At 32.9% G+C, this 24,502-nt stretch overlaps 1 protein-coding gene across 1 annotated transcript in view; it reads left to right on the top strand.

Annotated features, from left to right (window-relative positions):
* The first annotated feature begins 13,599 nt into the window (after window positions 1–13,599).
* Window positions 13,600–24,502, top strand: part of LOC140444594 (uncharacterized) — a 47,397-nt gene continuing 36,494 nt past the window's right edge. Inside the window, exons 1-3 of the mRNA XM_072536355.1 lie at window positions 13,600–13,622; window positions 13,943–14,048; window positions 20,570–20,871. Of these exons, the coding sequence (XP_072392456.1) occupies window positions 13,600–13,622; window positions 13,943–14,048; window positions 20,570–20,871 (431 nt within the window). The remainder of the gene's footprint in view (window positions 13,623–13,942; window positions 14,049–20,569; window positions 20,872–24,502) is intronic.

Raw genomic sequence — 24,502 nt, 5'->3', positions numbered from 1 at the left:
CAACATCGGTTAAGAAAATATGCTCAAACACGAAGACAGCCAAAACATCTAAACTTCAACCTAATACAATTAAATTACTAAAAGAAAGACGAAACAGAACAGATCGAACTTCGGACAGCTTCAAAAGTTTAAACAAAAACGTGAAGAAAGAAATTAGGAACGATCATAGAAACTATACTAACAATCTAATAAAAAATATAATACAACATAACTGCAATATGAAAGTACTCAAAGTAAAAAACTCAAACGGCACAAGAAAAATCATAGAAATAAAAAATGAGAAAAACGTCACCGTCCGAGACAGAAAGGAAATAAGCGAGGCCATTGAAAAATTCTACACTAAATTATACTTGGCAAATACACAACCACAACAACGACGTACTGAATAAACAATAATTAACACCGGCTCAGAAGAAATACCGGACATAACCGACTATGAAATAAGAATGGCCCTAAATTAACTAAAAACGAATAAATGTCCGGGAGAGGATAAAATTACAGTCGAAATGTTAAAAATTGGTGGAAGAAATATAGAACAGGTATTAAATATTTTATTTAATAAAGTAATTGATGAAGGAAAGATTCCTTACTAACTAAAATCATAACCAACCACCTAACACATAAGCTCGATTTCTATCAACCTATCGAGCAGGCTGAATTCAGAAAACATTTTAGTACCATGGACCACTTGCACACCGTAAAAACACTGATAGAAAAATGCACCGAGCATAATGTTCCAATTTATATGGCGTTCGTTGATTTCCATAAAGCATTCGATTCCATCGAAATATGGGCAGTGCTTGAATCTCTAGAAAATGCACGTATAGATTCAAGATACACTAAAATAATTAAAAACATATATGAAAATGCCACCATGCAGATAAAGCTGGACGAAAGCACAAAAACTAATTCCATAAGACTACAACGGGGAGTAAGACAAGGAGACACCATCTCTTCCAAACTATTTACCCTTGCTCTAGAAGACATTTTTAAGAAACTAGAATGGAACAATAAGGGTATCAACGTCGACAGATCATACTTAAATCACTTGCGATTCGCAGATGACATAGTTTTAATAGCCGATAATATCCAAGAACTAAATGATATGTTACAATAATTAAATGCAGTTTCAGAAGCGGTAGGCTTAAAAATGAACTACAGCTAAACAAAAATACTGAGCCGAGACCAGACAAATATAACAATACAAAATCATACCATAGAAAAACGAAGGCGCCCCAAACTGGCATGGGGCGCTTTCGGCAAATTAGCATATATCTTGAAAAACACCTCCATTCCTGTAAACTTAAAAAAAAAGATGTATAACACATGCATACTACCAGTTTGTATTTACGGCTTGGAGACAGTAGCCCTCAATCTGCTAAAAAATTAGAAACAACGCAAAGAGCAATGGAACGAATCATGCTTGGAATATCACTAAGAGACAAGATTAGAAACACCGAGTTAAGACGTAGAACGAAGATTAGGGATATTGTGGAAGAAATTACAAAAATGAAATGGCGCTGGGCAGGTCACGTAGCCCAATATAATGACAACAGGTGGACACGGAGAATTCTAGAATGGAGACCAAGCACGACAACAAGAAGCATGGGAAGACCTCAAAAAAGATGGGTAGATGACATAAGAACAGTGGCAGGCAAACAGTGGATTAGATTTGCGCAAGATAGAGAAAGATGGAAGCAATTGGGAGAGACCTACATTCAGGGGTGGATGGAAAATGGTTGACAAAGAAGAAGAGAATGACTTTAGTTTTGTTGCTATTTTTAAAGAAATTTGTTTATTGTGTATTTTAAAAATGGGACAACCTCGTAATTTACAAGACAAATGCGAAATGATTACAATTTATGTAGAAGTTCGCCGAAATTACCGTAAGTCGGTAATAATTTTTAATGAATGCTATATTGACCATCCAATAGACAGACACTATCTAAAGTCAGTTATACGCAATTTTTTTGAAACTGGTAGTAATCAAAATAAGAAACGGACAGGAAAAAAACGTCTATCCAAAGATAAACAGATTTCTGTGTTAAGTGAGTTTGTCGTTATTCCTTCTATTTCTACTAAAACTGTTGCTCACGTTTTTGAAGTAGACCGGAAAACAATTTTAAAGATTCTGAAGAGAAATAAATTTCATCCTTACAAAATAAAAATGGTTCAAGAATAATTAACAGAGGGTGACCTAAATAGACGGATGGAATATTGCGAAACCATGACAAATAATATTGCACAAAATCCTAATTAACATATTTGTTTTAGTGCGAAGCGACATTTTTTGACTGGTTACGTTCATCGTCAGAATGTTAAATACTGGTCTGACGCAAATCCCAGATTATTTTAAAAACGTCACACGCAATTAGATTTTTTTTCCGGCAAAATGGATTAGCTGACGGCGACATATAGAGTGGCCACCAAGACCTCCTGACTTAAATCCATTAGATTTTTTTCTATGGAGTTACTTAAAATCCAAAGAGTATCAGACACAATCAGATACAATTGACCAACTACGACAAAGAATTATCTCAGAATGTCATACTATTGATCAAAGGATATAGCAAAAAGTTAGAAAAGAAACATTTTGAACACCTTTTACACCAAAATAAGTTTAAGTTTTTAATTACTTTGCAATGATTCAGTATTAGTTATCACTTGTAGTTTGTTACGTATCCTGAATCAATAATTTAGTTGTAATAATTTCTTCTTCTTCACGTGCCATCTCCGCGACGGAGGTTGGCAATCATCATGGCTATTCTGATCTTAGATGCTGCTGCTCTGAATAGTTCAATTGATGTGCATCCGTACCATTCCCTCAAGTTACGCAACCATGAGATTCTTCTTCTTCCTACACTTCTCTTGCCCTGGATTTTCCCTTGTATAATCAATTGAAGTAGGTTGTATCTCTCATTACGCATAACATGCCCCAGGTATTGCAGCTTTCGTGTCTTGATGGTTTCCAATACTTCCATTCTTTTGTTGATTCTTCTCATGACTTCGTTGTTTGTTACATGCTCGGTCCATGATATCTTCAAGATTCTTCTATACACCCACATTTCAAATGCTTCCAACTTTTTAGCAGTCGACGCGTTAAGTGTCCATGCTTCTATCCCATAAAGCAGAGTCGAGAAAATATAGCACCTTGCCAGCCTAACTCTCAAGTCCAATTTCAGTTCTCTTGCACAAAGTACCTTTCTCATTTTATTGAAGTTTGTACGTGCTTTCTCTATTCGAACTTTGATTTCTTTGGAGTAATCGTTTGTGTGATTAATTATTGTGCCAAGATAGTGGTAGTTTTCAACTTGTTCTAAAACACTACCGTTAATTGTCAGGCTTTCACCATTATTTTGGGTTTTTGATATCCTCATAAATTTGGTTTTCTTGGTGTTTATTGATAATCCATATTCCTCTTCATACTCAACTATCTTGTTCATTAGCTTTTGGAGGTCTCGGAGGTTGTCTGTTATAATGATAGTATCGTCCGCATATCTAATGTTGTGTATCTAATGTGTAATAATTTAGATTATAATAAATATTTTTTGCTTCTATTTAAAACAAAATCTCTTCTACCATGTAAAAAAGATTAACTCAAACGAACAAAATTTTATTAAATTGTTGCAAAGTACGTATTAAAATTCTTTCTCGCAAAATTTAAATTCTGTAAATTTTCGAACCAAAATATTATACATTTTTGAAATCAGTATTTTTAAAAGCTTTTAAATGAGGTGTCACATGATACTTTCCCTTTAAAAAAATATAAATTTATAACTGTCACCTGAAGGGGGTCGCGTTCGAAACATTGATCCTACAATTATTTAAAAAATCAAACTGTCCAAGCGTTTTGCTCACGTGCTAAAAATAAATAAGTTAATAGGGGGTACCACTTATTCCAATGCATGGTATAAAGAAAGACCTAAACTTTCAAACAAATTTAAAAACATTAAAATCGTCTTACTAAGCGAACCTAGGGAGTTTTTTAAAACAAAATTTTAAATTTACTATTATAAAAATATATAATTTCCTTTAAAAACATCCCAAAATTTATATAAATATATTTTATATAAATATATATAAATTATTTATAAAATTAGGAAATTCCCTAGGCTGGACTAATTAACCGATTTAAATTCTTTAAAGTGCGTTTGACAGCTTGAACCTCACCTTACATCTAAACAAACATTCAACTATTTAAAGGGCCTTTTTTTGGGTCCAGGATAATTTTGTAAATTTGTATTTTTTTACAACCTCTGGATTGCAAAGGTTTTATGCAAAAACTGTTATCCCCATCATAAATAAATTAAGCACACGTTTTAGATATATTATAGAGTTTTTGTAGGTGGAATATGAAAGCAGTATATTATATCTGAGGGGACGAAAAAAATTTAATGATTTAATTCCATTTTTTGCACTTTTTTTTTAAATTGTAAATTTTTAATTTCTATCTAATCAAATATTATGTAAAATTGGAAAAAAATCTTTTACTTTATATAAAAGGCACAGATCGTGATTATTGTTACAAGGTACCTCCTAAAGTGATATTGTGACATTCGGTAAAGTGCAGAGACTTCGATGGGCTGGACACATTCCTAAAATATTAGATCACGAATACACGAAGAGATTAACATTTTTAAAACCAGAGGGTTATGAAGCAGAGGACGACCACGAAGAAGATGGATTGATGATGTGGAAGTAGACTTACAGATTCTAAGGGTCAGAAAATGAAGGGATGTTGGAGAGTCTAAGGGTTAGAAGATGAAAGGAATCGACAGGAGTGGCGACGTATTTGTGAGCAGGCCAAAATCCACAACGGATTTTCGAGCCACTTATGATGAGGACCTGCTAAATTGATTCCAGCACAAAATAGACTGCTATTGAAAATGTCCAATTCAAGACAGATCCCGCCTGAACTATATGTGATTTTTTTATTGACATTTTTGATCAAAAAATTTGACAGTAGTTATTTGTTATTTACGGTATATATTTAGGAATAATATTAATAAAAGGAATAATAATAATAATAAAATATGAAAGTCTGATCTTTTAGAAAAAGTTTCTGTTATTTAAATCTGTTTTGGCAGTTTGTACTAATAAATACAATACTGCAGTTATTTGCAACACTGCAATATAGGACAAATGGGGACGTGGAATATATAACACGCAGTATATTACTTGTTTCTTGGATGGTGAGTTGCAAACATACAAAATTAAAATGAGATCTATCATTAGGTAAGCTGTGAATACAAAACGACAAAGTGCTGGGTTTCCGAGACATGGAAGCCACCCTATCGAGACCATTCCTTTTTATTTTTATTTGAACTTCAATCAAATTCTTTATTCTGTATCAATTATTGTAAGGTAATTTTGTTTTTATTATTTGGCCCCTTGAGTAATGTAAAGTTAGAAAAGCTTTCATTAATTATTTAACGACAGTTTTTGTTATGACTTCCAATATCGAAAAAGAAAATAATTGGGCTATATTTAAAATATATATTGTATGTTCTATTCTGATCGAGAATCGTCACTATTTAATTGATAGCATCGGATTTTTATTACCTGCTGTTAGCTGTAATAAGAAAGTTAAGATTTATAAAATTTTAAGTTGACAAAGGACAGGAAAACTAGATAAAATAAAGATTTATTATTCTAAAGAGATAGTATGGTCGATTTGGTAAATAATAGTAGGTACAGTTTCTGTTGCAACAAAGATCAAAGTAGTTTTATAGTATATTTACCACAGTTAACATCTGTAAACTTATCTAAAAACTTTTAAAATTTGAACAAATTACTTAAAAGTGTTTTTGTAGTTTTATAAAATTTATCAATCATCTCATGTCTCATTTAAGTTTATTTTCTAAAGTTAAGAATTTTAATATATTTACAACTGTTTAAGTTAGCTTAATCGGAATTTTAGCTATGTTTTGAATATTGAGTATAACTTACAATAAAAAATATTAATAATAATAGTATTTAGTCTTTAAAAGTAAAGCAGTTAGCCGTAACGGAAGCATTTTTATCTATTTTAAATATAAACCTTCTTCATTATACCTAAACATTAAATGATTTTGTGGTGCTTCGAAAAATTCGCTTATTCGAAAAATATTCTTAGAGGATAGTAAAATAATTCTTTCTTTCTTTTTTTCTTTCTACCCTTCCTTTTACCCTATCAGGGTGTCGAATTTGGGCTAGCTATTTTAATTTCCATTTACACACCTCTTCCATTCTTTTCTGTTTCCTGTCATTATTTTCAATTCCTCGAGTGATTTTTGTTTAAGTTTCCCCGTTTTTTTCTTGGTCTGCCCCTTTTTCTTTTTCCGATGTTTTTTGCTTTATAAATTTTTTTTTATTATTCTATTGGATTGCATCCTCATCAGATGCCCATACCAGTTCATTTGTCTCTTTGCTATTTTGTTCATTATCGGTTCCTGGTTGGCCATTCTCCTAATAGTCTCGTTGCTTAATCTATCCCATTTTGTCTTTCCAACTATCCTTCTTAGATGTCTCATCTCCATTGCGTTTATCCTGCTCTTATGTTTTTCCAGAATTGTCCAGTTTTCACTTGCATAGAGCACAGTCAGTCGGTATCACTATTGTGTTATATATTTTGATTCTTGTTTCTCGTGCAAGTTCTCTTTTTCCCATTATTGTGGCTAACGCATAATATAACTTGTTTGATTTCTTTGCTCTATTTGTTATTTCCCAGTCTATTTTTCCGTCATTAGTTATTATACTTCCCAGGTATTCGTAAGTTGTTACTATTTCCAATTCTGAGTTTTTACATTTTATCTTTATTTGATTATCTTCCTTATCTCCTTTGCCGCCGATAATCATTATCTTACTTTTTTCCTCGTTTATCTCCATTTTTAGTTCTTCTATATGTTCTACCCATATATCCATTAGTTTCTGCATTTTATTCTCGAAATCTGCTATTAGTACTATGTCGTCTGCATACATTAAGGCCTCTATTGTTACCGGTTGTAATCTGCTGTAACCTATTATTGTCTGTAGTTGATTGGTTCTGACTCTAGTGTTTCTTATCAATTCGTTCATTGCTATTATGAATAGCAAAGGGCTGAGACTATCTCCTTGTTTAATACCTCTCTTCCAATTAAATGCTTCCGATCTTTCCCCTGTTATTTGTACCCTTCCTTTTACCTCTTTGTAAGTACTTTCTACAATTTTTATCAATGCATTAGATACGTTTATTTTCCTCAAGCATTTCCCTATAATATGTCTTTCTATCGTGTCAAATGCTGCTCTTAGGTCTATGAATGTTAATACTAGTTTTTTCCCGGTATCTATGCTTCTTTCTATTAGGTTTCTAATGATATATATGTATATATATATATATATATATATATATATATATATATATGTTGTCATTTGTCTGTCTTTTCGGTCTAAATGCCGTTTGTTCTTCTCCCAATACCATTTCTACTTCTTGTCTCAGTCTCTACTCTATTATTTTCGTATATATTTTAAATCATACCGATGACAGACATATTGCTCTATAGTTGTCGCAGTTTACATGTTCTCCTTTTTTTATATTGGCACGATAATATTGTTCTGCCAGTCTTTAGGGATTGTTTGTTTTTCCCATGCCTCTTTATATATTTTCCATAGCCAGTTTATTCCTTCTTCTCCCATGTATTTCACCATTTCCGGTTCAATTTCATCATCTCCACCTGCATTGCCTTTTTTATATTTGATAATCCTTCTATTACTTCTTCTCTACTTATTTGCTCTGGCTCTGTGTTTTCTTCGCTTTCATTGATTATATTGTCTTCCTTTATCACTTCGGTATCAAATTTTTTCTCATAATATTCTTTCCATACCCTAGCTATTTGTTCTGGGCTTATTTGTATTTGGTTTGAAGTATCTCTTACTGCGTTTATTTCCTTTCATTTTTTTTGCCTTATGTGTCGTATTGTCGTCCAAAAGTTTCTATTATTTGTTATATATTCTTCCTAAAGTTCTTCTTCAAATTCTTTTCATGTTTTTGCTTTTGCTTGTGTGACTGTCTTTTTTGCCAATCGTCTCTGCCTATAGTATTTTTCTTTATCTTCTTCTAATCCCTTCTTCTTCACTTCTTTATTCCACCATCTTGTCCTTTTCAACTGTTTATTATATTTTTTGATTCCACACACTTCAGTTGCTGTTGTCCTTAATACTTCACTATACGTTTTCCCATCTTTCTTCCATTGTCCATGTTTCTTTTTGGCACTTTATTTGTCACAGTCTTTTGTTAATTTCCTCCGTGTAACATTCTTGCACACTTTTTATCTTTAGTTTGTTTACATTTACTTTGTTATACTCTTTTTTTTTCACTTCCTTCATTTTTTCATCCTCCAGTTTTGCAGTGACCATCCTGTGTTGTGTAGATAGTTCGGGTTCCTTTTCCGTTAAGATGTTTTTTATATTTTGTTCTAGGTTTCTCGTATAGAATATATAGTCGATTAAGCTTTTCGCATTTCTCTCTTCAGCCACAAATGTATATTTGTCGTTAATGGTTTGTTCACTGAATGTGTTTCCTATTATTAGCTCATTGGTTTGGCAGAATTCCAGCATTTTAATTCCATTTCTATTTAATGTTTCTTCCCCATATTGTCCAATGCATCCTAATCCCCTGTTAATGTCCTTACTTACTCTTGAATTCCAATCGCCTAAGATTATTATTTTTTCTCTTGTCTCTCTTAATTTGTCTAATGCGTTTTGGAGTTCGTTGTAGAATTCTATCATTATCTCTTCTTCATTACCTTCTGTTGGTCCGTATATTTGTATTATTTCTATCTTGTCTTTTAGTTCTATTTGGGCTGTGATTATTCTAGATGATCCTGCTTCGTAGTTTGTTATTCTTGATTCTATTCTTTTATTCACTATTATACCGACTCCTTCTTTTGCTCTGTGACCCTGTGGTACTCCGGAATAATATAGACTATATTTCTCATTGATATTGATGTGTCCTTTCTCTATCTTTTTTGTCTCGCTTATTCCCATTATTTGTACCTTCATTTTCCATTTCTTCCGTAGCTTCTATTTCCTTGCCAGTCAGAGATGTCACATTCCATGTCGCTATTCCTATATGATTTGTCTTGTTAAGATGTATTTCCTTATTACTATATTCTTCTTCTTCATTATTGGTGTTAACGTTGATTTCATGCTCCCTGGTTTTTGTCTTAACATTATATCCGTTATTTATTTTATTACCGTTTTTATTCTTAATGCTAATATTTACTTTTTCCCTACCTTCATTACTAATGCTGTGCCCATTTTTAATATTCCCCCTAACTATAATATTATCACTACTGTTAGTATGCCTAATACCCATATTCCTATCACAAGTCATATTTCTAATGGGATACTTATCATGTACATTTCTAATCGTATTCCTATTACTACTTAAAACTAAACATTTATCATCATTGTCCGGTTTATTTTGTAAGTCTTCTTTCTCTATTCATTGCTTGATCTCTCCTTAATTCTTTTTATGTTTAAAATAATTCCAACACAATAATTCGGATTAAAACATTCTATCGTTCAACAGGTATAATAGCGAACCGAATTCATCGTGACCTCAAATAGAAGACAAGCATTTAATGAGTTTCTTAATTGTATTCTTCTACTTTTTTCCTCTTTTATTTAGGCATACGGGCTATATTTCTTTAACGTTGCCTATTATATTGTTGGAATATTATCATTCCATTTCTTTCTATAACGATCCGCACTTTTTTGGATTGATTAATGATTTTGTCTTGGAGTATTCTATTCTCTCTCTTATTCAATTATTGTGTGTGTTCCATTCATTCTTTCTACCTTGCATCTCCTCACCAATGGTTTGCTTTTGTTTTTAGGATGTCACTTTATTTTAATATACACTAAATATATTTGTGTTGTACTAATTTCAGTTCTTGTGTTTGTGATAGTCTACACACCCAGTGGGGTTAAATATTTATATACAGGGTGATTGATTAGTGTAATAAAGCTCAGTAGATCTGCTATAATAATAGATACTAATAAAAGTTAATAACAAAAATTGTAGGCAACTTTTAGGTTCATATTACAAAATTAGTTAGAATGTGACAGGGTGTTCGATAACACAGAGGCAGACCTTAGTTATGATTTTTTGTTAATAAAAACCCTGTATTTTATTTTATGTTTAAAATCTTCTTCACTTTTTCATTACAACAATATAAAGTTTTATTATGTTATACAGGGTATTTACAAAGTTATAACCAATTCTATATGAAAATCGTAACAAGTTTAACTCTATGTATAGTAAAGAATAATCACAATAACAATGATTTATTGCTGCTGAATTTTTTAATTGATTGTCAAAATTTACAAAAATGATTCATGTTGCTAATTTTCTTTATATCAAATACAGGGCGAGTCAAAACGCAAGTACTTGATTTTCTTAGTAATTTTAAAAAGAACACCCTGTATTTTATGTCATCATTAAAAAATACCATTATCGCCATATAATTTTTATTTAATATTTCCTTTCTAAATTTATTAGTTTTTGAAATATTTTCATTTTTAAAAGCAAATTATTAATTAGGTAAAAAATTTTAAGTAATCTATGACTGAATTGTCTAAAACTGACAGTTCACCATAATTGTTTGTACTTATATAAACTTACTGATCATATTTTAAGAAGAATTTTACTGTTGATAAAATGGTAGATATGATCTGGAGATTGGGGGAATGTAAAAAAAATATGTTATTTTCAGTACGAATTTATAGAACGGTTTCCTGGGGGACGACAACCTCCAACGATAAGCTTTGAATTATTGAAAAATTGGTTTAACCGCACTGGTTCAATTATGTATGAAAAACACGAACGAACAAAAAGTACTGTGAAACAAGAAAACGAAACAAATGTGATGCTGACAGTTACTGAAAATCCAATACAAATACAAATACACCCTCACCGTATTCAATTGCACCAAGAATTAATTCAGAAAGATTTGGGAAAGATAATCATATTTTGTGAATGGACCTTAGATAAAATCAATCAATAAATAGATTTTGTACTATTTGGAGATGAAGCTACGTTTCATAAAAACGGTTCCGTTAATAGGCATAACTTTCATTATTATGCCACAACTATTCCATACTTATCCATACTAACCCATATTCCTCTAGGAATAATCAAAACGATCAAAAATATCTACCAAAATAACACAATAAAAGTAAAAGTAGAAGAAGAACTAACCGACCCTATTGAAGCTGGCAATGGGATAAGACAGGGAGATTCCCTGAGTCCTCTGTTGTTCAACCTGATTATGGACGAAATAATAAAAAAAGTAAGAACTAAAAAAGGATACCAAATGGGAGAAAAACAACTTAAAATAATCTGCTATGCAGACGACGCAAACGACGCAATACTACTCTCTCAAAGTGAAGATGATTTACAATGTATGCTGCACCAATTTAATATAACCGCCAGAAAATTTAACATGTTAATTTCCCCAAAAAAGACAAAATGCATGGTTACAACAACATGCATGGAACAAGTGATGGAGTTTAAATATCTAGGCATCATATTATCGAGATACGAAAAGCTCGAAACCGAAGTGGAAGATCAAGTGAATAGAGCAAACAAAGCCGCAGGCTGCCTAAATGAAACAATATGGGGAAATAAAAATATCGGGAAAGAAACGAAAGGCAGAATTTACAAAACAGTCATCAGACCAATAATGACATACGCGGCCGAAACAAGACTTGACACAGAGAGGACAAAAAGGATGGAAACAGCAGAGATGAAAACACTTGGAGAACATCAAGAACTGGGTAAGAAATAGAAGAGTAGAATAGAACAATCATATAAGCCGAATAACAACAAATAGAGTAGTAAAGACGGCAAGAGACGGTTCCCCAATAGGAAGACGATCAGTAGGAAAACTACGAAAAACATGAAACGACAACTTACTGGAGGCACATCGAAAAACAGACAGAGTCATGTCCATACAAAAAAAAAAGAAGAAGAAGAAGTAATCCATACCACATAGTTACACATAATCAAACTAGATGGCCGTTAGACGCGTATGGAGGTATTATTAGTGACCACATCCTGCGATCACATTTTTTTACAGAAAATCTAAGTGATGAGATGTATTTAGATTTTTTATTAAATCAATAGCCTATATCATTGGAAGACCTTCCACTTCGTATACATGAAGAAATGTGGTTTTTGCATGATGGTGCTTCTGTTCATCATAATGCATCGATTAAAGGTGAACTTGAGAATCAGTTTCCTGATAGATGGATTCGTAGAAATGGACCAATAGCGTGGTCACCCAGATCACCAGAATTTAGTAAAATAGACTTATTTATTTGGGGTGACGTTAATATTGAAGTTTATAAAATACCTCCAACAACAAGGAATGAGATAAAAGATAAAATACGAAACGTATTTCAAAGTGTTAGTGTACTAATGCTTTGTAATGTAAGTGACTCATTCAATGACCATTCTCAGGCATGCATAAATGTTTTAGGAGGTCATTTTGAACACCTTACGTAGTTTAAATATTAAAAATATTTTATTCCACATAGCTTTTAATTTTTCCATAAATGTTGTATTTTGTGTTTATGTTTTTTTTGTAAAATTTAATAATAAGAAATTATTTTTCTTTCATTATTTGTTCCATTGTAACATTAATTACCGCATTAATAATCTGTAATGGAAAACTGTAAAATTTAGACAATTCAATCTTGGCTTACTTAAAATTAGTAAAAAACACCTTATTAATAATGTGCTTTGCAAAAAATAAAAACTAATATACTATTTAGACAAAGAGAATACTAAATGAAAATTAAATTATGATAATTTTACCTTTAGATAGTGACATAAAATACAGAGTGTTCTATTTAAAATTACTGAGAATAGTACGTACTTCCGTTTGGACTGTAATCGATATAAAGAAGATGAGCAATATCAATTAGTTTTGAAACTTTTGACAATAACTAACAAATTTGGCAACAACAGTATCATTTTATGGTACTTATTTTTAATTATATAGTGAGTTGAACTTGCTACGATTTTCACAGAGAATTGGTTATATCTTTGTAAATAGTCTATATAACATGTCAAATTTTTTAAATTGTTGTATTGAGGAAGTGAAGAAGATTTTGAATATAAAATAAAAAACAAAGTGTTATATTTAAACAAACACAAGTTTGGTCTACCACTATGCCATCGAATACCCTGTAATATTCTAACTAATTTTATAATATGAACCTAAAAGTTCACAATTTTTGTTTTTACCTTTTATTGCTATCTATTATTATAGCGGATCTACTGAGTTTTTCCATAGTTTGCTTGTCTTGTTCCTTTAATAGCTCCTCAATATTTTTTTCACGTGATAACTCGATTCCAAGGAATTTAAACGTGATTGCTTATTCTACTATCTGGTTTTTAACATTATGCTTGCACCTTATTAGCTCTGTTAATATTAAAAAACCTTTAATTTTCTGGGGTTACTACATATACATTGTATTCACAACTCACAACTATTTACTAAATGATTTTTGAAATTTTACATATCTCGGATAACGGATGTAAGCCTTCTTGAACTTTCTTTATCCTAAAATATGGAATTATTAGTTTTGGATAAGTAAGTTACTCTTCTATATATTTTTTATCAACAACCCATCAGAACTGAAGCTGTTAAATTTGTTCACTTAAAAAACATGACGTCATCAATGACTGGAATGAGTTGAATGTTAAATTTTATAAAATTTTAATAAAATGGTTTTAAGTTGTCAATTTGGGAAATAAATTTTTAGTAACTGTAATACTCCTACAACTTATTTTAGAAAAGGTGGTTCCAATATTATATTATCACTTTGATCTTTGTTACCAAAAGGTGAACGTCTGAAACTTGCACGCACCATGTGCAAGAAATCACACATGTGAAAAGACAATTTTTTTCAGGACAATGACAGCCATTTGTTTCGTCTGCAATCTTCCGATTCTATCGCATCAAGTGGGTTTGGTATGGCAAGGTGGAAATGGATGGGACGATTTGGTTCGCGAACAGGTAAGACTCCACAATATTTTTGATTTCAGATACAGTATATTAGAAGTAGTTTGACCTACTTTGAAAAGGTAATAATTCTACAGAAAATTTAAAACTCATACTAAACTGTATGACAGTGGTTTACATTTCTTTAGAATGTTGCAAACAAAACTCAATAAAACTCCGAAAGTTGAGTTACACAGTGTGTCCAGAAACTCTCCTGACAAACGAAGACAGGAGATTCCTCCTGTCAGATTTTTCAGGGTGTCTCATAATGTGACCGAAGTATTTCAGCTTGCGTTTCTTTATTATATGGACCAGTTGTGTTGTTTGGTTCAGCCGTCTAAGGACCTCCTTATTTCTAACTCTGTCGACCCAGCTTATTTTCAGTAGTTGTCTGTATACCCACATCTCTAAGGCTGTCAAGCGTCTAAGGATGACCTCAGTTAGAGTCCAGGCTTCCACTCCATACAGCAGGACAGGAAAGATGTAGCAAGATGTCATTCGAACTCTAAGGTCAATGCTAAGATCGTGACTGCAAAGTACGTTTCTCATTTTCACAAAGGCAGCTCGGGCTTGTTCTATTCGGTTTTTAATTTCTGTGGTTGGATCCCAGCTCTCATTGATATTACAGCCGAGATTCACAGCATTCGATTTACTGCCGAGATACACGAGTTTCTCTACTCTGTCCAGGGTGGCATCTCCGACTTTTATAACGTCATCCTGTATATAATTTTGTTTGCTAACTATCATATATTTAGTTTTCTTAACGTTGAGTTTTAATCCATACTGATCACAAGTCTGTTTTATTTTGTTCATTAGATTTTGAAGGTCTTCTCCGCAATTAGCAAGCACTAAGGTATCGTCGGCATATCTAATATTGTTGACGGTTACTCCATTCACAATAACACCTTCGGTTGTCTCCATTAAGGCTTGCTTAAATATTTCCTTCGAATATAAGTTAAAAAGTAAAGGCGACAATATACAGCCTTGTCTCACTCCTCTTTTTATATTTATTTCAAGCGACAGATCTTGTTCAACCTCTATTCTTGCCGCTTGATGCCAGTATAGATTTGTAATTATTCGTAGATCTTTATCGTCCAATCCAGCTGTTTCCAATATTTCTAGCATTTTGTTATGTTAGACTTTGTCAAAAGCCCTTTCGAAATCGATTACATAAATGTACACATTTTGACTTATATCTCTGCATCTCTATACTAGCACCTGTATACTAAACAAGCATTCTCTTGTACCCAAGCCACTCCTAAACCCAAATTGAGTATTGCTAATTCTGTCCTCTAACAGCGTGTAAATTCTGCTGTGTATTACTCACATGAAGATCTTCAAAACGTGACTCATCAGACTTATTGTCCGATAATCACCGCATGTATTTGGACGATGTTTCTTAGGTATTGTGACAAATGTCGACTTTAACCAATCAGTTGGTAATATCCCAGTGTCATAAATTCTGTTAAAGAGATTACACAAAGCTTTCATTCCATTTTCTCCCAAAAAATTCAGTATTTCAGCACTTACTTCATCGGGGCCAAGTGCTTTTTCATTTTTTGCGTTTGTATTGAACGTTAACCTCACTTTTTGTTATAGATGGACCTGATATAGTAATCGGTGTATAGTGTTCTACTCTCTCATCTTCAAATAATTTAGAAATGTAGTTTTCCCATTCTTTTAACTGTTCATTGATGTCTAATATTCTATGTCCGTTTCTCTTTTCTAAACTTTGGGATACTTGTTTCCGTTTGTTTCCAGCGACCTCTTTTAATTTCTTGTGCAGAGGAAATGTATCGTATTTCTTTTCGTATTGTTCAATTTCATTACAGTCTTGAAATTGTATTTTCGAGTGTCTTATCTTCTGCCTGATTATTGCGTGGACCCTCTTGTATTCGTTTTTATCTTTATTTCTGACTTTTGTTCTTTGATCCATAAGTCTCAGTATTTCTTCTATCATCCACCCTTGTTTTTTTCTTGCTTTTAGCGCACTCAATTTTGTTTCTGGAACAGCCACTACCGCATGACCGGTACTAGAAATTTGCAATTAATGGAATCGATTTAACTCTGGATGATAAATAATCGTACCAGTTTTCGTTTTTCTAACTAGCCGCCATCTTCAAAGAGCTCTAAAAGAATTGGGTTGAATTGTCTTAAAATTATCTCAGGAATCCCCGGTCTTCGTTTGTCAGGAGAGTTTCTGGACACCCTGTATATAAATTCTGGGTTTTACAGCGCTCCGAAGTTGACCGAGATTTTGATTAGTTGTAAGCATACGATAAAGACGAACCATTAGACTTACTTTCCTACTATCTTATTTTATTTATATTATTTTAAATCAATTTACATTTTTTACCAATTCTATTGTATTAATAATTTATTATCGACCCTTTCTGCCACCACAAAACTTACTCCACATCGTTCGCTTGCGTAGCATAAAAACGCACCAATCGACAGATATAAAGTTTATTAAGAGCACCGCACCGTAGCAACATTTTCCCAAGATATATTTCTTTGCACTGTAAAGAACAAAACTTAATAGACCTCAAAACTGCTCTATCAGAAGTGGGTTTTAGTGTCGACCAGGCTGAATCTGATGCAGATACAGTTATCATCCATTCTGCGCTTGCTGCCTACCAGTTCTATGATTATATGACTATCGTAGTAAAGAATATTGCCATTCTTGTCTTCCTCACGTGATTAGGAAGGAAGTAGTTTATTGTTATGTGTCCAAACTGTCCACTTTTTTGGAACATTCAGAAGGATGTTGGTCGCATTAATTATACTGTCTCTTAAGTTTTATATCTAACGACGTCATTGCAGAGAAGATGCGACACAATTTTAGCAGCTTACACGATCGGCGATCTTAAATTCATGAAAATTTTACAGTAACATCCTGAGTTATCTAGAAAAGCAGCATTCTTTCTCAGTGAGAAAGCCGAGCCATCTTTGCTCACTGTCGTTGGCGAACGTTTTTTCGTCTATTTATATGGTGAAACTAAAGGTGATTCTCTTACAGCATGAGATACAAACCAGTCGCCAAAACGGTGACTAAAAATACATTAAAATTATTACCGTCCTCGCCAACAGAAGATACAGAACTTGTAAAATGAATTTTCTGCCGATGCAGGGAAACTGTGAAAGGATGTGTGGTTGCCGAAATGTAGGCCTCAAACGCTCTGTAGTCTGCTTCAATTGTTCTGGTGAAATCTACAGTAAAATCATGGAAATATTAAAATTGATTGAAAAATTTAAATAATTCGAAAACGAATTACCCACAATGTCGCTAATTTTAACTCCCGTACTTCCGCAAACATTCGCCGTCGGTACTAAAAAAACCGCATCGTAGAACATTAAAGAAAATAAAACAAAATAATAGCTGGAAAACAACTTTTTAAATATATAATTGAGGCCATCCCCGGCAAAAGAGCCCATATGACAAATCATTTGCGAAAGTATGAAATAAGTTTAGGAAAATCTTTATTTGATAAATGACGTAAAAAGTAAACAGTAAAACAAGTTATTATTATACAAAGAAATTTATACAGAAACTTCTAGTATCCAGCATATCCATTGTTCATCTTCTTGGGACAAAAACGAAAATAGATCCCTCACGTCTTTTTCCTTCGTCGGCTTTATTCCAACCACTGGGACAGTTTAAAGAGCAATGTTTGTGTTTATGTTTCTTCCTTTCCAAATTGTGAATGATATGTAATTTTCCATGTATGTTTAAGAACAAGCCAATGTTCCGTCTGTTTTGTATTTCATTTGTACATATTGTTGAATGCTGAAAAGAAGTCCCTTTGTTTTTGGCTTATTTAGAAACAGTCCTTCCAAACTTTCAGTCCAATTTTTGATTAGCGTTCTGTCCATGACAACATTAAATGGAGATGGATTTTTCCGACAATGCACTATTGCTTCCAAATATGGCTTTGCCATCCCTATGTATTCCTTCTTTTTTAAAGATGACTTTACCAGCCCAAAATTGCGATCGCACTGGTTAAAGAAATGACCACGAATCGGAAATATATGTCGAATATTGACGTTAAACTTGTGTGCTAGCCACATTCCAAATTTTACCATTGAAATGTTCTTATTTTGTCTTCCGCACGCATCGGACAAAAATACGATTTCAGTGACATCGCCATTAATTTTTTTGCACAAGCAGTCATAGACGAATGAAATAACAGAATCGGCGCCTTTTTTCCTTGTACTTCCATAAATGTATACATAAAAGACGACCCATCAGATAACACCAAAGTAGACGTTAATAAAACTGCACTGTTACATTGAGTTTCGGAACTGGTAGATTTTGTCTATAGTCAAATTCAATAACAAGGCAACTACTATCAGTTTTACTTCTTTCTATCAGATTCCTTCTTGTTGCTATATTTCACTTTACTTTCATATTGTGAAGGCGATAGGAAATTGCATAGGCATCATTAGGATTAATATATAGTTTTGTTTACATTCTGTGCAGAAATCACAGACGTCTGTTTTGGGATTGTTAAAACTGTATGAACGCAGCTACTTAAAATACTGAAAGTATGTCTTGTATTTCATCTTTAGATTTGTGCGTGTCTTTTCTTTATAGTATTGTACAAAAAGCTCATACAGCTTTTTAATAATTAATTCGGGATTCTCAAAATATTTTAGTTCGGATTTTTGTTGGGAATAATGACTTTTAAACGGAATAGTTTCCAAATGCTCTTTAAGCAAGTCATGAATGTTAGGAGCCAATTTGTGGGGTCTGTTGGCATGTGTCCCTCGCTTTTCTGTAAATGAATCCCCCCAATTACCTTCTTTTGTACTACACGAACGTGCTTCACAGATACTTGAAACAGTTTTTGGATCATGGTCCGACATGTTTTTATTCTGTCACCCTTTTGAGACACGAAATATTCCCATGTATACGCTCGTAAAACTTTTGGATTATTCTTGAGTCGTTTACGGTCCACATTAAGTTTTTTCATACACCGAGCCAACAAAGAGTCCTGTTGAGGCTTTGCTTGTAAATAAAAGTGTTGAAATAAATTTTTTTGATCATCGACACTTTAACGGGTAAAGCATTTGTCCAGGCAGCATTTTATGATTAACTGAAATGACTTAGCAGCACCATCGCGACCTGCCGAGGTGACGTATATTTTACATGATTGCCTTTTAACTTTTCTTTTTTTTTCGCGGCACATTAATCTTCTTACATCTTGTCAGTTTTTGCCTAACTACATCTTTGTCAGAATTTTTAAAGCTCAATAAACACACTTACGTTAACGACAAGCAAACGAACAACGAACGCAAACACAACTTTGTTAAAATGGTAGTCAAACGTTTTGTTTATCGAATGACACATCTTTGAGACATTGTTGCCAACCTTGGCCAAAATGAACTTTACATCATGGCGGATCGATTTAAACGATCTGTGGAAAAACGGCTCATGGAAATTGTATGTGGATTAGGTCTAATGGAGATACCACTTAAAAAATGCGTATTCAGACTCTACTTTATAAAAGGTCGGGAAAAAGGTCGATAATAAACTAATAATAACATGGGAATAATACTAAAATGAAAAATTTTATAAATAACAAAATATATAATGGAAAACTAAGCCTAATGGTTCGTTTTTGTCGTATTATTACAAGTAGACAATAACCCGCTTAACTTCGGAGCACTGTAGTAAAATTAAACAAATTTCTAGTGAAAATTATTGGTTAAATAACACTTTATATTATATAATAGTTTTTTTTATTGAGAAAGGACCAAAAAAAGTTATAACCCCCAAAACAAAAGTTTTAGTTATTTTGGTAAATTAATGTTTATTTCCCATTTTACGATAAGACGAAGTAAAACTAGTCATAGAAAATTTAATTTTCTACAAATAATGACTAATAAAACTTTCTGTAGGTTTGCGGGTTTACGGTATATAGCGGGAAAACCCTTTGCACCTCTTATTCCAAGATGGCGAGTGTTCAAGAACCCGGTCCACTTCGAAGCGTTGCAAAATAAAGAGAAATTATTAAAATTTAATAAATTGGTAGTAAAAATTATTATTCTTTAAAAAATCTTCTACAATAATATTTTAATATGATTTTATTGTCAAATGGCCAGAAAAAAAGTTATAAGGCCCAAAAGAAACTGTGTCCAAACATTTTTTGTTATTTTTTATTATCACTTTTTTATTTTTCATTTTAAGATTAAAAGTAGTAGGAATAAAGTTGTAGACAATTTAATTTGCTATAATTAATAATTTTTAAGATAATTTTCCAAGATGGCGACCGGTGGTGGACAAGGGAACCCCACAAACTTGTGGGGGGGGGGTGGAGGAATTTATTCTTATTCTAACTTCCCGAACACATTAAAAAAATAAAAATTCCTCTCTTCTCGTCCTCTTAAAAATGCAACTCTAATGTAGGTAACTTTTGAATGGTCTATAAATAAATTAAAAAAGCACACTTATTGGTATTTTATTTTTTACGAATAAAAATAATTTTAACCTTATATCATATTTTCGAATATAACAAGAATTTTTTGTATTCTAGGTGGAAGAATCAACCATAAGACAAAGACTTGGTGGTCGACGAGACTCAGCCACACAAATATGCAGCATATCACCTCCAACGGAAACCCAGGAAACGTCTCCTCCAACAACAGGACAAACAAGGAGAAGACGAAGTTCCCTAGCTCAATTAACAGATATTCTACGGGAATGGGGTGGAAGTACAAAAAAGCAACAAAAGCAATTATGTCGAAGAGAAACTTTGGCAGATCTGGCGAGGTCGTTGCCTTGGGGACGGCAAACTACGCAAGAATCAGGACCAACCCCCTGCATATCAACCCAAAGGTAATATATATAATATTTAGGTATGATATCTACCGATCCATTATACCTTATTCTGTCCATTTTTATACATATTACTTTACTTGTCTCTTTCATTTGTAAAACATAATATATAAAACTAGAAAAAATCTTCAGTTTCAACTTCGCCACTGTCACTATCCAGTTCTTTTCCTTGTTGTTCTTCATTCTGATTTGTGACTCGTATTTGTTCGTAGTACCAGTAGTATATTGGAGGTACGTATTTATCTGCCAAAGACATCACATTTTCTATTTTTTTGGGGTTTATTTTAAGCGATAATGTATTATTTTTTCTTTTATATTTGAAATGACGATACTTGGAGATGGTAAATCTTTATTTATGTTGGTTACTTATGACTTTTTTAAAAATAGGTTTAAAAGTATTTGAAAAATCGATGATCATATCCTGGGTAACGTCTATTACGCGAAACTGTTTTGACGTTGTCTTGACTAATTTTCTCCATTCAGAAGGCAAGTATACTATTTCTTTTTTTCGTTTTTCTTTTTCATTCAGACCAAAGCAACGGTCGCACGGTAGAAAGCTGTGACAGGGTTCTGGAAAGTGATGTATAATTTGCTGAATATTACTATTGAAAGCATTTATGAATGTATGAAAGAACTGCACTATGGTGTGATTTTTGTTTTGGGCAAAACAGTTGTCCGAAAATAAATAAAGGGTCGAAATAGTTTCCGGGACAAAGTTTGTTAAATAATGATTTAAAAAACTTACCACTTCGTTACAACGTTTTTTGGCAGTGAGCTCATCGTACATATAAAAAGTAGCCTCTCTTTTCTTAGCAGAATGTACAGAAAAGTTGTATTGCCATAACTGCCTTTTATAGAATACGTCGCCTGAACGAATATGTGGCAGTGGCAGGTTTTGTTGATAAGCAAAGCTTAAGACATCAACTGATTCATCTTCGCGAGCAAGATTGGTATATTCCCTTAATTTGGTATAAAATATTTCGGCCTTCAGTAAGTGTAGACGCTTTTCAGTTTCCAATCTGGTTTTAGTCTCTGCATTGACTTCTGCGGCAATTGTGTTGTTTAAGGGGTCACATTTCTGGCAAGTATCTGATTTGAGATGACCAAAACTAAGATTATAATTGAAATTAAATTGCCGGTGATAAAAATCATATGTTACTAGTGGCTTAATGTCCTTTAAATATTTCCCGTCTTCTAGGAGAACATACTTTTCTGGCTCATATTTTTCAAGGTACAGGCGATGCATTTTTGCAAAATTCAACTTAGGAGATAAAAAATACCTCTTCTGATTATATTCCCTACTATAATGAGATTTTCTTCTGGGAGAATTCCGTATATGTTCCTCGATTTGCGCTATTATTGCTCCACTGATTTTGTTTGGTCTATTGGAATGCTTCCCACGCTTATCGGAAGGTGACATAATACTACCCAGAGTCAGATTTTTGGCAATCTGAGACACTCTATTTTTTGATACTCCATGAAAAGAACAGAATGCCTTTTTACATACTATGGTTTCCTGATTTCCTACACCTAACAAAAAAAAGACATTTTATAACCAACTATTATAGTTTGTAAAAAAAATATTACCTTATACTTATAGGTGCTGTTTTTTTCTCTCCTCTCTCCTGTAGTCGGGCGTATCGTTTGCACCTTTGACACGCTGATTAATCCTCCGTCTGATTTAGTTTTATCTCCCGTACTAAAAAACTGCTCAAGTATGTTCTGTTTGTGGGTATCGTCTACTTTAGTAAAACATCTATTTCTACAATGGCAATTTGGTCCAGTAGTTTTCTTTTGAATTAGTTTTTTTGCCGAAATAATGTATTCTTCCCCTCTAGCCTGTTTACTTTTCATAACGTTATGTTTCCAGTTGCTTTTCATCCTTATCCGTTTTTTGTCTTTTTTCTTAACGGTTTGAATGTTTGAAGTTTCTGTATTATTACACACAGATGTTTTTTGCTGTTCATTATTTTCATGGGTACCTTTTTTAGCAATAACAAAATGCTTTGATCGACGTCGACTAGGACCCGAAACATCAGAATCGGAGGAACCCTATAAAACGTAGTGAGTCTCAGAATGTGCATATGGATCTTCGTCACTAAATTCACTAGGTACTTGAATTAATATTCATAATGGAACGATCTTTTTTACATTTTATTCGTACCGCCGACACACTACTGCAATGTTTAAAAGAAATGTTAATTGAAATTCTATGCGCTATGTTATTCGGTTTGTCATCGCCCGTGGCTTAATTCTCCGATGTTGCCAATATTGCCATTGGTGGCAAGAAACAGTCATCTTCTGGAGTTGACCGATTCTTGCATGTAAGTATTCGTATTTATTGATGCAGTCAAATCCTTAGGCCATATATTTACCTTAATATTTATTGGAGATGGCTGATTCTTGCACCAAAAGATGTGCAAACGCTGTTCATATACGATGCACATAAAAACTGAATTTGGGTAAAAAAAATGGAGTTGACTGATTTTTGCACAGAATCCTTCAATTCTGCTTGTTCATTGGCGGATTAATACCTCTATGGAAGGTTGTCACTTCACCTTTTGCGCGGTGGTCCGATGCTTCTTCTGCCGATTTGTGACTTATCTTTTGCTATTTTGACGACACTTATTCCATTCTTTTTTCTATTTTGTGTTTATTCATTTATACACTGTACGTTATAATTTTTTCTAATGTCTTCACTTCTCTTTCGATCTCTCAGCGTAATTCTTCTCAGTACTCTTATCTCTGACGTTTCCACTAGCCTTTGCTTTGTGGTTATGTCGGCTCCTGTTTCTAAGGCTTATGTCATTATTGGTATTACATTGGCTTTATAAATTCTTGACTTCATCTAAGTATAAATGTGCCTGTTTCGTCATGTAGTGTTATTAAGGCAACCTGTCTTTTTGCTTTTTGTACTTGATTTCCTACTTCTTTGTCCATGTCTCCATAGCTAGACAGTGTAATTCCCAGGTATTTTATTTTCATTACTTGTTCAATACTGATGCCATCTTTCTATTTTACATCTGGTTGGTTCTTTGCTGAGTACTATTGTTTTAGTTTTCTGAGATGAAATTAACATTAAATTCTTTTGCTCTTATGTTAAATCTGTGGATAGTCTTTGCAGACTATTTTCATCTTGGGCTATCAATATAATTTGGTCGTCTGCGTAACAGAGTATTTTTATTTTTTCATTTTTCATTCTGTATCCTCTTCCTTTGTTAACAGTTTTGATGATTTCGTTCATGATCAAATTGAAGAGCATGAGGCTCAATGAATCTCCTTGTCTTATTCCGCTGCCTATTTCTATAGGTTCTGTAAGTTGTTCATCTATTCTGACTTCCATTTTGTTGTTTTGGTAGAGGTTTTCGATAGTTTTTATAATATTTAGGGAAACTTCTCTATTATACAAAAGATAGATTACATCTTTGAGTCTTACTCTGTCAAACGCTTTCTTTAGGTCAATCAGACACAGAAATGCTGGTCTATTATACTCTAGTGATTTCTCAATAATTTGCTTATAACGAATATTGCATCTGTACATGTTCTTCCACGACGAAAACCCTGTTGTTCGTCTGCTAAACTTATCCTCTAATTTATCAGAACTTGTAAAATTTTAGTTTTAGCGTAGTAT

This window comes from Diabrotica undecimpunctata, chromosome 6 (genome assembly GCF_040954645.1).
Source record: "Diabrotica undecimpunctata isolate CICGRU chromosome 6, icDiaUnde3, whole genome shotgun sequence".
In the NCBI taxonomy this organism is placed as follows: Eukaryota; Metazoa; Arthropoda; class Insecta; order Coleoptera; family Chrysomelidae; genus Diabrotica; species Diabrotica undecimpunctata.
Note: the sequence above shows the minus strand (reverse complement) of the source record. Positions and strands in the feature narration are given on the sequence as shown.